The sequence below is a fragment of the Drosophila yakuba genome, chromosome 3L (genome assembly GCF_016746365.2).
Source record: "Drosophila yakuba strain Tai18E2 chromosome 3L, Prin_Dyak_Tai18E2_2.1, whole genome shotgun sequence".
In the NCBI taxonomy this organism is placed as follows: Eukaryota; Metazoa; Arthropoda; class Insecta; order Diptera; family Drosophilidae; genus Drosophila; species Drosophila yakuba.
In genome coordinates this window covers 8850592-8866567 of record NC_052529.2, presented here as the reverse complement: position 1 = coordinate 8866567, position 15976 = coordinate 8850592, and the positions used below count along the sequence as shown (strand labels likewise).

Below are 15976 nucleotides of genomic sequence, written 5' to 3'. Positions count from 1 at the left end.
CAGTTTCTGGCAGGGATTTGACTCAACGGAGCTATTTTCACGAAAATTTAATGCGTTCGTTGCAAACACGGGCCGAGAACAAGGTCGATTTGGGGCTAAAAAACGCCAAAAGCGGGCGCTGTCAACATGTGTTCTAGGGTTGCCGCAGCGCGCGCATTTCGTGTGCTAAAAATTTGACTCTCTTGAATTTCAAATTAGGATCAAATATTTATTTTAGGAGCTCAAATTTTCAAAGTTTTAATTTATATATAATATCTAAATGAAAATCACAACATGGGGAAAATATTATGGGAAAGATTAATATTATAGGTAATAAAATAGGTTACAGAACATATAATCAACAATAAGTATAATAATATATGAATAAAGTAGATAGATATCTTTAGACTTAATTAACAATGCACAAGCAAAAGCATAATTTAAAATAAAAAAAAGGAATATATGTAATCTATTTGGTATATTTCTTTAGAACCGCTTTAGAACATACATCCATGGTCACACTTACGCGAATCAGCTGAAGAAATATTTAAACGTTTTAAATAATAAAAACAAAGCCCTCTGAAGAATGCAAATATTCTGACCCCCGTTAGCAGAAGGATATAATCCTAGTTCGAGCATATTGTTTTTCAATAATTTTACTGCACCTTTCCGATTAAGGCCATGGTTCGAGTTCTGTTCCTCCACCCGGATTTGGGCATCGGAGGAGCCGAGCGACTGGTGGTGGATGCCGCTTTGGCTCTCAAGGAACGAGGACACCAGGTCAGCTTCCTGACGAATCACCACGACAGCACGCATTGCTTCAAGGAGACGGCGGACGGCACCTTTCCGGTTCACGTTGTGGGCGACTGGTTGCCACGCGGGCTCTTTGGAAGATTCTACGCCATCTGTGCCTATCTGCGCATGCTCTATGCGGCGATCTACGCCAGCTTTTTCATGCCCCAGCGCGAGCAGGTGGATGTGGTGGTGTGCGACCTAATCTCTGTATGCATTCCGGTTCTCCGCTTCGCCCCTCATCGTCCGAAAGTTCTATTCTACTGCCACTTCCCGGATCAGCTTCTCAGCAGCCGTGAAGGTCTGCTCAAGCGCCTGTACCGCCTGCCCATCAACTGGCTGGAGGAGCACACCATCGGTCTAGCAGATAAGGTGCTGGTCAACTCCAAGTTTACGCTGCGAGTCTTCCAGGACACCTTCCGCCGACTGAGCACGGTGCCGGATGTGCTGTATCCTTCGCTGCACACTCAGTACTTTGACCAGATGCAGAAAAAGCTGGAGCAGCGGTCTGCTTTATTGGACGAGCCTGTGCATCCGCGCGTACCACTCAACGCCTTCATCTATCTGGACATCAATCGATACGAGCGAAAGAAGAACCACGCTCTCGCCTTACATTCCCTGCGTCTCCTGGGCGACATGCTGCCCACCACGGACTTCAAGCGCTGTCGCCTTATCATCGCGGGGGGCTACGACACCCGATGCATGGAAAATGTCGAGCACTTTGCGGAGCTGGGGCAGCTCACGGAGGAGCTTAAGCTGCAGGATCACGTTGTGTTGCTGCGCTCGCCTACCGACGAGGAGAAATGTCGCCTACTCTTTGCCGCTCATTGCCTGCTGTATACACCCGAGAACGAGCACTTTGGCATCGTGCCGCTGGAGGGCATGTACTGCTCCAAGCCAGTGGTGGCATTGAACAGCGGTGGACCCACCGAAACGGTGGTGAACACTTCAACGGGCTTTCTGTGCGAAAAAACCGAGAAGAGCTTTGGTGGAGCAATGCACCAGCTTTTCCGAGATGAGCAGCTGCGTGTGAAAATGGGTGACCAGGGTCACAAGCGCGTTCAGCAGAAGTTCTCCTTCCAAGCATTCGCAGATCGGCTGAACGGCATCATTAGAGATCTTGTTCCTATTTCCAAGGAGTCGAGTGCTAAGAAAACTGAATAAAATTCCAGTTAAAAACGCACATCTATTGTATTCTTTCATGGAATTATTATACCCGTTACTCGTAGAGTAAAAGGGTATACTAGATTCGTTGAAAAGTATGTAACAGGCAGAAGGAAGCGTTTCCGACCATATAAAGTATATATATTCTTAATCAGGATCAGTAGCCGAGTCGATCTGGCCATGTCCGTCTGTCCGTCCGTCTGTCTGTCCGTCTGTCCGTCTGTCCGTATGAACGTCGAGATCTCAGGAACTACAAAAGCTAGAAAGTTGAGATTAAGTATACAGACTCCAGGGACATAGACGCAGCGCAAGTTTGTCGATTCAGGTTGCCACGCCCCCTCTAACGCCCACAAACCGCCCAAAACTGCCACGCCCACATTTTTGAAAAATGTTTTAATATTTTTTCATTTTTGTATTGGTCTTGTAAATTTCTATCGATTTGCAAAAAAACTTTTTGCCACGCCCACAAACCGCCCAAAGCTGCCACGCCCACACTTTTGAAAAATGTTTCGATATTTTTTCATATTTGTTTTAGTCTTGTAAATTTCTATCTATTTACTAAAAAACTTTTGGCCACGCCCACTCTAACGCCCACAAACAGCCCAAAGCTGCCACGCCCACACTTTTGAAAAATGTTTTGATATTTTTTCATTTTTGTATTAGTCTTGTAAATTTCTATCTATTTGCCAAAAAACTTTTGGCCACGCCCACTCTAACGCCCACAAACCGCCAAAAACTGTCCTTCGCACTTAGACTAGCTGAGTAACGGGTATCAGATAGTCGGGGAACTCGACTATAGCGTTCTCTCTTGTTTTTAGCTACACATGTTCATATGTACGCGAAATATTAGTCATCAGGAATGGATATATCATTCAAGCATATGACTCATCATTTGGTTGGATTGTATAGTAGAAATCCGCGAAAGATAAGTTTCCCTTTAAAAAGTTTTGAAGCCTCAAAAAAACCTATTGCAGCACTGTATATGTAGTTTATTATTAAATTCCATTTTTCAGGGCGCATAATATTAGGTTGTGGGACTGGGGTGATTCGGATTGGACTGAGATCGGGCTGGCTACTGCTCGCGCATGTAGAGATACAGATAGCCGAGGTCCTTGGGTGGGTTCTGAGACTTGGCCACCTTGCTGTCGTTGAAGATCACCCATTCACCCTTCTTGCGAATGTGACAGACGTAGTGTCCCACCTGGGCGGAGGTGCCCATGTGTGAGATGAATGCCACTAGACGGTACTTGCCGCCTCCATCGCGGTAGTCGGTCTTATTGGGCGCCGAGGAAGCCGCTGCAGCTGATGAATTCGATGCGGGGGCAACTTCCTCAACACCAATGGAATCGGCGTGTGAGAATATCCAGTCAGTGGCACGCTCCACATTGCCATCGGTCGCCTTCAGAGCAGCCACAGCCTGTCGTTCGTCGAAGCCCATGCTCATGAGCATGGCCAGGCTCTCGGGATTGGCCACAAACTGGTTGGCTGCGCTGTCTCCAATGCTGTTGTTCGGCACCACAAATGGCTCCGAGATATCCTCGTCAGCGATGTGCTCCATCAACCAGTTAGAAGCTGCCTCCAGTCCGCTGTTTTTCGTGTGGAAGCAGGCACGCTTGCAGGCTTCTGGTGGAAAGCCCATGGTCAGCAGCTCGGACATGACCGCCTCGTCAAATGTAAACTTCACCTCCTCTGCGGCGGGCTCAGGAAGAGCCTCCTCACCAGGCTGCAAGCCACCAGTGGAGCGCCAGTTGCTCAGATCCAGTTCATCGGGCATGTCCACGGAAACGTCCAGTTTCTTGGGCACCCAGTCGTCGCCCAGCGTGAACTTTCCTACGTGAATCATCAGGCAGTCGGGCATGGTGGCCAATCGCGTGATTTTCCTGGCATTCGTCTTGCCATCAATGGCAGTGGAGTAGAATTGCTCGATCAGCTCCGGGCCGAAGAACCTTTCCAGACAAGCCTGTAGGGGAACCTTGTGTCTCACGATGTCGCGATCCAGAAGCCGTTGTCCGGTCTCGCGGGCCGCCTTCTCACGCTCCTGAAACTCCCGCACCTCATCCAGATTGGTGGCCTTATCCAACGGAACAGGCAGACGGAAACTGTATTCCTCGCGTGTCTTGTACTTCACCTTGCGGCTAGCGAGACACTCAACGCGATCCTCCAGCAGAAACTTTAGAGCATCTGCAGGATTAGTTTGGTTCCGTGAATTCCTGTCCAGCAGGGTGAGCAAATGCAGATAGAAATCGTTGGCATCCTGCTGTTGTTTGGTGCTGAAATCTGGGTGATTCTTGCCCACAATGTTCTTAAACATGGCCGGCGAGATTCCGGTGCTGTGATCGGTGTCCAGAGTGTTCTCGGCAATACTGCTGTACTTTCCCGACTGCAGACCGGTTCCAAGCTTGGCCATTTGAATGTTGAAGTCATTGGCCGGGTCGCTGGGGAACTCGCTGAAATAGCGTTCCGCTCCGGTGCCCACGAACCGCTGCTGGAAGTCTGGGATGACGAAGAGCACCTGCATCACGCTGTTGATGTAGCAGGAGTTGCCCAGATTGCGCATGCCAGTGTATCCAGGACCAGCCAGAGGCTGCAGCTCACTTTCGCTCTCTGTAAGTGCCGACCACTCGCCGATCCGCTGGTTAATATCCAACTCAAGCTCCACCATCGACTTCTCGCTCTTCTTCATCGCCGCCATGTTGATGCCAAAGTGGGAGAGATGGCGCTCTAGGTGGGGATCAAGTACCATGTCGTCCTCCGGGTAGGAGAACACATCCGACTTGCCATCAGCGGTGATGGTGCCCAGTTTCACCGCCAGCGGGAAACCCGTCACTCTGTAGTGCTCCACGGCGTGATCGTTGCCTCCACTGCCGTCAAAGAACTTGCGACCGCACATGATCGAGCCATCGGTCAGATTAAGCCAGAGGTTGTTGGTCAAATCACACTTCTCGCACTGCCAGCCGGATGGCGGAATCTTCTTGCCATTGTCCAGCTGCTGCAGGTTCTCTGCGTACTTCGAGGCCTGACGCACTTCACCATCCCAGGTGCCTGTAAAATAATTGATTTTAGGTTAACTTCGGATTCACGAGACAACAATCCTGCAACTAACCCATCAGCGTGGCCTTCTCCAGCTTGGCAATTGCCGAGTCAGCGGCCAGGATCGCCTCCACCGCCTGGGTGACACGCATGGGCAGCTCCGGATCCGGATAGGGCAGCTTCTTGTCCAGCTGGGGGGCCACCACGATGCTGTACGTGTCCTTGATCTCGTACTTCTTGGCCATGTCCGACTCGTTATAGCCACCCTCGACACCGATGGCCAGGCGGGTGATCTTCCGTTCCGGCCCAGCCTCCGACTCTGGATCGCATTCAGCCTCTGTATCGGCGCCCTCCTTGGGCGTCTTCACCCGCTGGATGTGAAGGAAGACCCGGTTGCCGGTCTTGTCGGCGTACTCCCGCACGTACGCCTCGCCAAAACCCAAAAAGCTGTGCAGGCACACGTATAAGCCGGTGGGCGTCTCGGGATTGTCGTAGGAGTAGACGCACTCGTCCTTGTAGATCGGAGGACTGCCCGCCCCGGATGCGCAGGGCACGTTCACCTTAGATAAATGCTTGCGTAGTTCCTCCATGACGCTATCTGGTATCCTGTGAACAGCTCTTTTCTCATAAACTTTACGCACCGAATGTAAAATAGTATAGTTGATTTTTTTTGCAGCTGCTGCTTAGAGATGAACAGGCGAAAATGCATCGATACCGGCGAGCACAGCAATGCGAATATCGATGTCTTCAGATGGTGTTCTGCTGGTTACAATTAACTTTTAACAATTCTTACCACTATTTACATTCCTTATAACGGCTATTAAGTGGTATTTACGTATTTTACCGCCCAATAAGCACAATTACTTCAATTTGGTGGCTGCAGGCTATCGTAGTGTATTCAATACTGCCATCTCTAGCCAAAGCCAACAACAAATTCGCGAGTCACCAAGGGAACCAAACTAGTTCCCTTGAGTGCAAAAATTCAGGGAAAGTGTGGCAACGCCGAATGAAATAAATAATATGTATTACCGTAGGAAACATTTGAAAAAAACAATAAATTTTTGACCATTTAAGCACAATTAACAACTTAATTGAAAGTTCTGGAGAATTTTTAGTAATTTGGTATATAGTTTTGTTCTGTGAGTGGTCACACTGTTCAGCGACCTGCCAACTCGTCTTACGCAAAGTTGCCATATAGTCACAAAAATCTTTCGCATAAAGAAGTAAAACGTAAGAATTTTCATATGCGTTTTTCGTCTGAAAATTCGCATTAAAATAATGTAAAAAGTGGTAAATATGTTGGCGCAAACAGTGCGGCATCCAAACGCATTGAAATTCAGCTCGTTCGAACGGTTTTCGGTGTTGTTTTGCCCCTCGCATAAATTTGTTGCGCGCCATTTTGTTTTTGGAAAGCAAAAGAAAAAGAAGAAATACAACAGCAAAAACCTACCACAAAAAGTCAAAGTTTGTTAAAGCGATAAAAAGAAAGAAATAATTTTTCTGAGGGCGAAAAGCAAGTGAAAAACATGTGGCGCTCCGCTAGTTTGTGCATCAGCTTTGTGCCCCTAAAAGACATACGAAAATAACGCGCGACATAAATAAATACGACTGAAGCACAGAAAACTGAAAATATCGATACGATGAATAAACGAAGAAGCAGCGATTAGTACGTCGTCGGCGGTCGTCTGTGTGGGTGATAGAGTGAGGGAGATGGGCTGGGGTTGGCGATTAAGTGCGAAAGAGAGGTCGGAGCGCGGGGCGCGTATATAATTACGTCATAAGAATTAAAGAAAATTCAAGGTCTACAACGCTGCGGCTATACAAAAAGCTATACGATTTCGTTACGTTCTCGGTTTTATCAAAAATAAAACTTTGGCCAGCGGGCAGCAACAACAACAAGTATGGCTGTGGTGTGCCAGTATGTGTGTGTTTCATTTTCGCGACTGTATAATTACATACACACGCAGTCCCGCCGTTGCTGTCGTTGTTGTTGTTTCTGTTTTCTTTTTATTGTAAGCGAGGAGAGCGCGCAGCTGTGAAAGGCAAAAGAGATGAAGAGAGCGAGAGAGTGGAATTTGTTGTTGAGCAATTTGTGTAACCATCGATAATGTTTGATTTATTTAAACCCCATTTTTATTACCCCTTTTGCAGTGACTCGCGATGCGTGCGGCATAGAAGTCGGCACCCCCCAAAAACCGAAATCCCGACCCCCCACACGCACACACACATGCACAGACAGCGATTGTTCATAAAATTTAATTGATTAAAAAGGCAGAGTGAAAAACAAAAGCGAACAAAACACCGGAAAGCAAAGGAAAATTAATAAAAATCAATAGAGCGGCGAGCGGGAGGCGATAAAAAGTGTTATCAGTGCGAATTAATTGGCTACAAAAAAGGAAAGGAGGAGGAGGCGGAGAGGAGCGGGAGCAGGAGGAGGAGGTTGCTCCGGAGATTGAGGTTTAGGGAGCTCCAAATCCGCATCCCGGACGCGGATCCGGACCCCTCGCCAGTATGTCCGTGCAGCAGTTCTGCCTGCGGTGGAACAACCACCAGCCAAACTTCATCTCCGTGTGCTCCTCGCTGCTGCACAATGGCACCCTGGTGGACGTCACCCTGGCAGCCGAGGGTCGGCAGCTGCAGGCCCACAAAATCGTGCTGTCCGCCTGCAGTTCGTACTTTCAGGTAAGTTGGAGACCACTGCAGCGCATATTCCTTGAGAACTAAATTAAACATTAAATGTGTTCAATAGGCTTTGTTCACAACAAATCCGTGCCAACATCCCATTGTCATCCTGAAGGACGTGCAGTACGATGACCTAAAGACCATGGTGGATTTCATGTACTACGGCGAGGTCAATGTGTCGCAGGAGCAGCTGCCGCACATCCTCAAGACCGCCGAGATGCTGAAGATCAAAGGTCTAGCGGAGATGCCAACGGATCCGGCCAATCTTACCAAGTCAGACAGCAAGTCCTCGACCGACGGCACCGAATTGGTGGGCGGCGCAGGAGTGGGCACTGGAGCGGGCAACTCGGCTGGAAGCCTTGGGGCTGCCAGTGGAAGCAGCGTGGGGGACTCCCTGTGGAGCAGCAGCGAGGCCCAGCAGTTCCAGCAGCAACAGCAGGCCCAGCAACAGGCACAGCAGCAGCACCATCACCACCAGCAGCAGCAGCAGTTGCAGCAGCAACAGCAACAGGCCCAGCAGCAGCAACAACAGCAGCAGCATCATCACCACCACCATCAGCAACAGCAGGGCGGACAGGCGCAGGCGGCGCAGACGCATCACCACCAGATGCGACGTACGCCATCACCTTTGAGCGCTGGAACATCGCCGGCCACCAGGCGCAAGCGCTTGCGCAAATCCTCGAATAACGGTGAGTTGGAGTTGGGTAAAGCATCGTCGTGATAGATTCAACATTTTAACGATTCAAGAATTAATGGTTTTTTACGCTTACGCAGGCTCAGGCGATCGCAACAATGCGGAAGAGCAGCACAACAGCTCCCTGGACGCAGGCAGTGGTGCGGGCAACGCCGGTCTCAGTCTCGCCCAGATGAACCAGATGACATTTGGTGCGGGCGGCGGTTTGGCCGGCCACTCATTGCACGCGGCCAAGCTGCTCAAGGAGTCGGCCAGCGCTGAGCTGGACCAGCAGCCGCAGGACTCGGATCTGGACGATGGACACGGACACTTACACATGCAAATTGTAATGAAATTGGTCACGTTAACCTTGTACCCTCGTCCGCATGAGCAAACACACTAATTGTTTTCTTTTTCTTCTCGGTGCCCACGTGCAGAAGCCCGAAGTGGACATTGGTGGAGTGAACCAAACGATGCCCTTGGATATCTCCGGCGGCACTACACCATCGGAGCACGACGCACCGAACTCCCAGTCCTCGCACTCGGGTAAGTCGCAATTGGAAATCAAAAGCCAGCACACTGTTTCATCAAAGCTCATTGTTCATCGGGTAGGGATTTCATTCGCCAGGATGGATTCTATTTATCCTTTCTTAGTTTTGTTTTGCCTTGATTACTTTTAAACGAAACACAAAACACAGAGTACTTAACTGCAATTCGTAGTCAAAAGAAAGCTGAGTCAAGGGGGAACAGTATGTTAAAATCACTAGACTTTTTTGAAACGAGCATCTACTTGACATGACTGAAAGAATGGATCTTTACACTGTAGGTATCATTTGCGAACTTAGTAATGGGTTCATTGAACTGAAAAGCACTGTCACCTTTGTTCTCTTAATCAAAACAATCTTAAGTCCGAACCACTGTGTACTCTCGATTCACCCATCGAAATAATGCCCACAATCATACTTCATCTGCATATCTCACACACGAACGGTGCCATTTCGAAACAATTTCAGTACACAGCGCTTGGAGAAATGAATGCTAAAGCTAAATATGAGATCTAGCATACCGATTATTCATTACCGATTTACCGACTAAGTGCAACGAAATATTTGTGAAATGCCGAAATTTTCTATGTTTAACTATTATTGTGTATTGTATTCCAAAAAAAAAAAAAAAACCGAATCCTGCCTGAACTTGGGAATGGGAGAGAGCTAGCACAGAGTCCAAAACAAAAACCAAAACTTCCAAAAACTAAACCTATGATTTGTTTTTCAATTGTTCATTCTCGATTTGCGTTTACTTGCGTTATTTGATTTTTGTTTTGTGGGAATTTCAAACAGCGGTTTCCGATGATAATGATTTAGCCTTAGCAATCTTTCCTCTACTACCTACCTCTATTGTACCTATTGTACCTCTATAAACTGCCTCAGAACCTATAAACTGTCTCAGTACCAACACAACCGAACTAAGATCAAACAGGACTGGGACCAACCAGACCAGACCAGACCTAATCCCGATCCATTAGAGCTAGGAGAGAGCGATCTCAACTTCAATTTCGATCGAAATGCCTCAGTACCAGTAACAGAAACAATCTTTCATTCGCTGTCTCTCTCTCTCTCCCCTTCCCAGGTCTGCAATGGACAGTTGTCGATTCCAACTATCCGCGCTTCTCCCTGCCCGCCTGCCAGTCCAACTTGCTGGGCAACGGCGGTGGCAGCGGTGGTGGTGCCGGTAGCCAGAGCAGTGGTGCGAATAGCGCCGGCGGCGTCAATAGCGATCAGCGGCAGCAGCATGAAGCACAACAGCAGGCCACCCAACAGCAGCAGCACCTGCAGCAGCTGCACTACCAGCAGCAGCAACAGCAGGAGCAGGCCTCCGCCTCCGGACAGGCCTACTCGTCGCAGATCATTACCGTGAACAACCTAGTCGGTAGCTATGCGACGGCGGCCCAAAACCTTTCGCCCACCTCACCCAATGAATCAAACATGGTGCAATCGGTCTACAGTCAGGGACCCACGCCGACCCAGTCCCCCGTGCACGCGGGAGTTGGTGGAGCCAGTGCTGCTGGCGGAGGAGCGGGCAATGCCAGTGCTGGAAACGGTGGAGCCACTGGAGCGGCCAACCAGGTGGTGAAGCGCAAGAGATCAGTAAATCCGCAGGGAGACGAGAACTTTATCCGAGCCCTGGAGGCGGTACGCACGGGAGGTATCGGATTCTGCAAGGCAGCACGACTTTACGGAGTGAACAACAGGACACTGTGGCTGGAATACAAAAAGCGGGGCTATCCCGTGTCACGGCCCAGCATTAAAGCGCGCGTCGTTAAACAGGAGCCGAATCTGTCACCGTCGCCCACGCCCTCAACCAATCAGGGTGATGACAACACCAACGAAACGCTCGGCATGCAGATACCACCACAGGCGGAGACCCCGACGCCTTCGCTCATGTGCACCCCGCACCACGCTGGCCTGGGAAGCGGAGCTGGAAGTCTGCCGGCCGGAGGAAACTCGCACCCAGCGATCGGGGTGATGAGCCTGTTCGATCCGCGTTACATGGATTCGCCTAGCAATGTCCACTCGATGACGCGACAGCGGTATATCGAAGCCACCGGCGGCGGAGCAGGTGCGGGAACGGGTGCAGGCACCGGCACCATCAACGTTAATCCGACCACCGCCATGAATCTACAGAGTATTAACTTCAACTCAATATAGAATACGATTTCGAGCCAGGCGGGGACGGCCACTCTGCTGCAGGCAGCCGCCGTGATGGCCGCCAGCGAGCCAGCGGAATCCCTGAGCATATCAGCCATGCCCGTCTCCGTTCCAATGGGCATGGCCCACAGTTTCCTCATCAACAACTTTGTGACGGTGGCTGCACCGCCGGTGGCTACGGTGACTAACACAGGCCTGCAGTACTTGGACAAATCGTAGTTCTAGTTTCGGACACAGAGCCCCCAAAACGATCGATACAGGTATTAGAGCAACGGCAGCAATCTAGTGTATATAGCGCACCCGCTTGTACGGCAAAGTGGCAATATGATTCGATATGTCGGCCGAGGATGAAGCACAAGTGAAATCGGATCGGATTCCTGCGCTGAGCAGAGCTAAGCGAATCAGGAGGATCGGAAGGAAAAAGGGGGAAAGGAAAGGAGCGAAGCGAATTAAGAGAGCAGGCAAGCCGGCCGCACTTGTAATAATTACATAGAACCTAATTCCTTAAGCTAAATGTTTTGAACCCTACATTTTTACGATTGTTAACTAAGAAATCGGTAGTGCAGATCTTCGATATATATATATATATATATATATAGCTATATTACGTGTAAAAGAATAATGTAATTGTACATAAATTATAAAATTTTATTAGTGTTAATCGCGAACATAAAATGATTTGTAAGCAATTGCAGCTAAAAAGTGGTGCTGTGTGCCAGCAGCCGATCAAACCTTGCGGAATCCGTTCCATATTCCACTTTCTGTAATGCAAGCAAGCAATGGACTAAACCAAAAATTCTATTTGTAATCGTAATGCTAAACATTAAGGACGAAATGAGATTTATTGGCAATTTCTGGCAAAAAAAAATTCCCCACATCCTGCGGTTTGCTAGGCTCTGGCGCATCAGAAATAAGTTTTCTTCTTCGTTTCGAAAGAGATTTCATTTCTGCACTTGTGTTACAATAGCAAATATCAGTATGTAGGACCTCCCCGTGAGCATTATATTTAGCTTCCCTATCAATGTGAAAACATTTTCTGTGTACAGTGACGCAAATCCACTCAATTTGACGCATAGGCGTAATCGTTAGCGACTCCCAACTCCATGCCGAATAAGATCGAGTGTCAAGAGCATAGACTAAGCTACTAGATCGGCGGAGGAGGTGGAGGAGGAGCATTTAAGCGAACCGGATATGTATGATAAATATGTACCAATCAATATATATGTATATATATTTATATTTGTGAATGTATCCACACAATTTTTTTCATTTCCTTCTGAGTTACTCAAGGCTGCGCTGGCACATGGTTTTACGGTGATCGACTCTAGGTTATATATATATATATTTCCAAATCCGAAAACAACATATCTAAGAAGGGGGTGTTTTTCAGGGGGACTCGTTTACTTCGGCACTTGTTTTTATCCGATTTCTTTGTACATAGACAATGTACATACAAATAGCGATGCGACAACATCGGTGACGGACTACAAGATACAGATACGCAAACAAACGAAACTTAAAGATAACTCGTAACCACCCAAAATCCTAAACGGAGACTGCAGCTAAAGGCAAATAGGAAACCAAAACAGAAACGAAGACGGAAAGCGGAGATACAATTCCGGTTTTGAATAACGATTACGAATAGTGTGTTTTTTAAACGATTCATATAAATATTGTACTAATAGAGAACTTTTTATATTGTGTCAAGGCATACTAAGAACTAAGCGTGATTTGTTAGAAGTCATAGAGTAACGTAAACTTTGATAATGGACTTTTATTACACTCACCCACACGCATGGTATACCACGGAGGATCCCTACGATCCCCAAGCCAACCCGATCCGATCCGATCCCAGACCACAGAAACACAAAACCCCGGAAACATGCAAAACCGAACAACCAAACAGAACAGAACAGAACAGAACACGGATGAAACAACGCGAAAATAGCCGAAACAATAAGCAAATATTACTAACTCTGTTTCCTACAATTGCAAAGTACCAATAACTACGCTAGTTATGTGTGTTAAATATATATATAAATTATTTAAATCAGCGTAAGTGCATAAAGAACCGATTGTATTATAAGTTGCATGTACCATACCAAGTAATGCGCGCCCCAAACGAATATCGCGATGGAACGAACATTCTAGACTGTAGTCGATGTGCAAGAAACGAATAAACTTTCAAAACTACAACATACTCCACCTGCTCCCCTGGCTTCATTTCGCTTTTCCCCATTCAGAAAGACACGGTTGCAGATTGGATGACTTGAAATATACTTACAATTGATTCGAAAATGGTGCCAAAGTATTTGAAATACTTACATTTCGTCATGAACCTAAAGCGACCGTGTCCTGGCTTTCTAAACCAGCTCCAAAACTAATCCTTTGAACCGCTTTCCTTGCAGAACCCAGTCCGGCGCATGCTCCTCATCCGCCACATCCTCCTTTGGCGGCCGCCAGCAGCAGCAGCGGTGGCAGCGGCAGCTTCGAGCGCTCCTTCAGCATCGGAGGCGTGGGATCCGGCGAATGTGATCCAGATGGCACGCCCAGTTCGCCCGCCGTGATGGGCACCAAGCGCAACAGGGTGCTCACCCGCCAGCCGAGGGTGAAACGGGACAGCGACAGCATCTCGTCCACGAATCAGATATCCCCGGATACGGCTGCCACGACGCTCGACTTTGATCCATTCAATGCTGCGGGTGCTACGAGTGCCACGGCCAGAGATTACTCTACCACGGGCTCGCATCATCTGCACCACCAGCCGGCTGTGCACCACCATCATCACCTGCTAACCGTTCCACCGCGGATCGAGCGCCATGCCTCTGAACCAGCGCCCAGTTTGGGCCCCTCCACGCCGCACCTGCTCAGCGTGCCGTCCAGCACTCCCTATCTCATCAAGCAGCACTCGGATCCGCTGCTGCCTCGCCAGTCTGCGCTGCACATTGCCGGATCCGCTAGTGGATCCAGTACCGCAATGGCAACTGGCAGCAATCCGTTTGCCCCGCTGCACCGCCAATACTCGCATCCGTTGTCGGGTTCAAATGCCAGCTATGTCACTCCGGCGCCGCTTCACCATCCGCACCACATCTCACTGCCCGAGTCCATCTACGCCTCGGGGTCCCCGCCGCCGGCCGGCTCCTCGCAATACCTGGTGCCCACGCGCGTGTTGGCCTGTCCAGTGGTTTCTAGTGAAACAGCGGCCACGCCCACAAATGCCAGTCCCGGCTCTTCGTCGACAGTGTCGGCGGCCGTGTCTGTGGTTACCTCGCCGAATTCGGGGCTCCAGAACAGCGCCAGTAGGCATCCGTTGTCGCCCACGTTCTCCATTGGCTCGGATGTGGCACACGAACGCAGGTCTCCGCACTCGCCTTCCATCAGCAGATCGCACGTCGTGGAGCGGGCAGTAAAGAATCCAGCAGAGGCCGCCAACGGAGGTGGTTCGAGGCTGCGGACTTCCAAGTCTGCCTCGGGCTCCATCAGTGGCACCCATCTGCATCCCGGCCAGGCCACCATGAGCAGTTCGTTTGAGCATTTGCCAACGTTGCGTGTCAAGAACGAGGAACTGCAGCGCTCGGTGTCTTCACCCCAGGTGAGTTGGATATGTACCCAATCTAAAGATCACTCACTTACATATGCACCTCTTTTTTTTGCAGACCCAACGGGAGATCATCACTCTCGAGAATCCGCGTTCTAGTCATTGTCCGGTCATTCGACCAGGTCCGGCGCTGGGCTGCAACTTCTGTTGGAACACCATCGACGGGCATGGACGCATTTTGCGCCGCAAAACGAAATACCATTGCCCGGAGTGCCAGACGAATTTGTGCATTGTGCCCTGCTTCCAGGAGTATCACGAGCGGCTCAACAACGAGGCGGCCGCTGCATCCAGTGGAGCGACAGCGGGCGACAATCAGACGAGCAGCAGCACGACGGGATCGGGAAGCAGCAGCAGTGGCAAGGCTTCGCCGTACGTTTCCTCTGCCGGCAGTAGCAGCAGTGGAGCGGGTGCAGCTCGTCATTATACCAAGACGGAATCGATATAATCTGGAGCTGTCGTGGTCAAGCCCGTATATTTGTATTTGTGACAGGACGGCCGCCGAGAGGATGACCTCCACCAGACTTGAAGCCACGCATTACTCGGACTTCTTTCTGGATCATGGTTCAAAACGCGGTCGTCTGTCGAATTTGTTTTTTTGTCAGCAGGAAGCGCGAAAAACGCGCGCTCACGACCTGCACCAAAATTTTCATTTGTTGTCCCAGTCCCACTGTGCATCCGGCCCGGAGTCCGGGCACATGGACGGACTGCCGGAGAGGGCGCCATGTGGCGCCGGAGATTTGTTTTTTGAGCCGTGCCCAGATGCACGCAGCCATTGTAAAGTAACGAAAACCTTTTGGACCACTCCGCTGGAATGAATGCGGGGTGAATACTTTTTTAAATCGCTAAATGTAATACTATGTTTATGTGTGTGTACCAATGTACTATATATATATATATATATGTATGTGTATGTTCTTGTACAAAAAAAAACCGAACGAAAAATCTAACAAAAAATAAAACGTTGACGACGGTGCAGCCAGGCAGCCAGGTGTATCAAACTTCTGAAGCTCGAATTACGATTAGGTTTTCAACAAGTACAACTATCAACTATCACTACCCCAATCCGCTCCGGCTTAAACTTAAGTACGTCCTTGCACCTCTACTTTCGCCGGGCACCGCTGCGCAGGCGCACGAATTGTCAAGAGGCCCACACTTGTTTTACTTAACGTTTTATATCTATGTATGTATGTGCACATGGCCTTTAAGAAGGTTTACGGATGTGCTAGATCCGGGAAATTCGTATTCGTTTAACTCTGAGTGTAAACTACCATATATGTAAACAAGACGGATATCAATAAATACTTGTGACCCTCTGGTTTGATACGCATTGCGTTTTTATGTGGAAATAGT

General features: G+C 49.1%; 3 protein-coding genes across 8 annotated transcripts; 2 read left to right on the top strand and 1 right to left on the bottom strand.

The window, feature by feature from the left end:
- Window positions 1-489: 489 nt before the first annotated feature.
- Window positions 490-1954, top strand: LOC6533425 (alpha-1,3/1,6-mannosyltransferase ALG2). Its single transcript, XM_002094107.3, has one exon. The coding sequence runs from the start codon at window positions 661-663 to the stop codon at window positions 1933-1935; it is 1275 nt and encodes a 424-aa protein (XP_002094143.1). The 5' UTR covers window positions 490-660; the 3' UTR covers window positions 1936-1954.
- Window positions 1955-2903: 949 nt separating this feature from the next.
- Window positions 2904-5858, bottom strand: LOC6533424 (ubiquitin carboxyl-terminal hydrolase 5). Of its 2 annotated transcripts, XM_002094106.4 has the most exons (3): window positions 5759-5858; window positions 5039-5571; window positions 2904-4977 (listed from the first exon to the last, which is right to left on the bottom strand). In XM_002094106.4, the coding sequence occupies exons 2-3, from the start codon at window positions 5553-5555 to the stop codon at window positions 3008-3010; spliced, it is 2487 nt and encodes an 828-aa protein (XP_002094142.1). In that variant the 5' UTR covers window positions 5556-5571; window positions 5759-5858; the 3' UTR covers window positions 2904-3007. The 2 variants fall into 2 exon arrangements, with proteins under 2 accessions (XP_002094142.1, XP_039230190.1); XM_039374256.2 differs by lacking the exon at window positions 5759-5858 and having other exon boundaries at window positions 5039-5728.
- Window positions 5859-6118: 260 nt separating this feature from the next.
- On the top strand, window positions 6119-15949 carry LOC6533423 (AF4/FMR2 family member lilli). Of its 5 annotated transcripts, none has more exons than XM_039374252.1 (7): window positions 6119-6195; window positions 7117-7647; window positions 7715-8336; window positions 8422-8678; window positions 8758-8866; window positions 13437-14620; window positions 14685-15949. In XM_039374252.1, the coding sequence occupies exons 2-7, from the start codon at window positions 7477-7479 to the stop codon at window positions 15069-15071; spliced, it is 2730 nt and encodes a 909-aa protein (XP_039230186.1). In that variant the 5' UTR covers window positions 6119-6195; window positions 7117-7476; the 3' UTR covers window positions 15072-15949. The 5 variants fall into 5 exon arrangements, with proteins under 5 accessions (XP_039230186.1, XP_039230184.1, XP_015050004.1 ...); XM_039374250.1 differs by having other exon boundaries at window positions 6153-6255; XM_015194518.2 differs by having other exon boundaries at window positions 6154-6255; window positions 8422-8666.
- The last annotated feature ends 27 nt before the right edge of the window (window positions 15950-15976 follow it).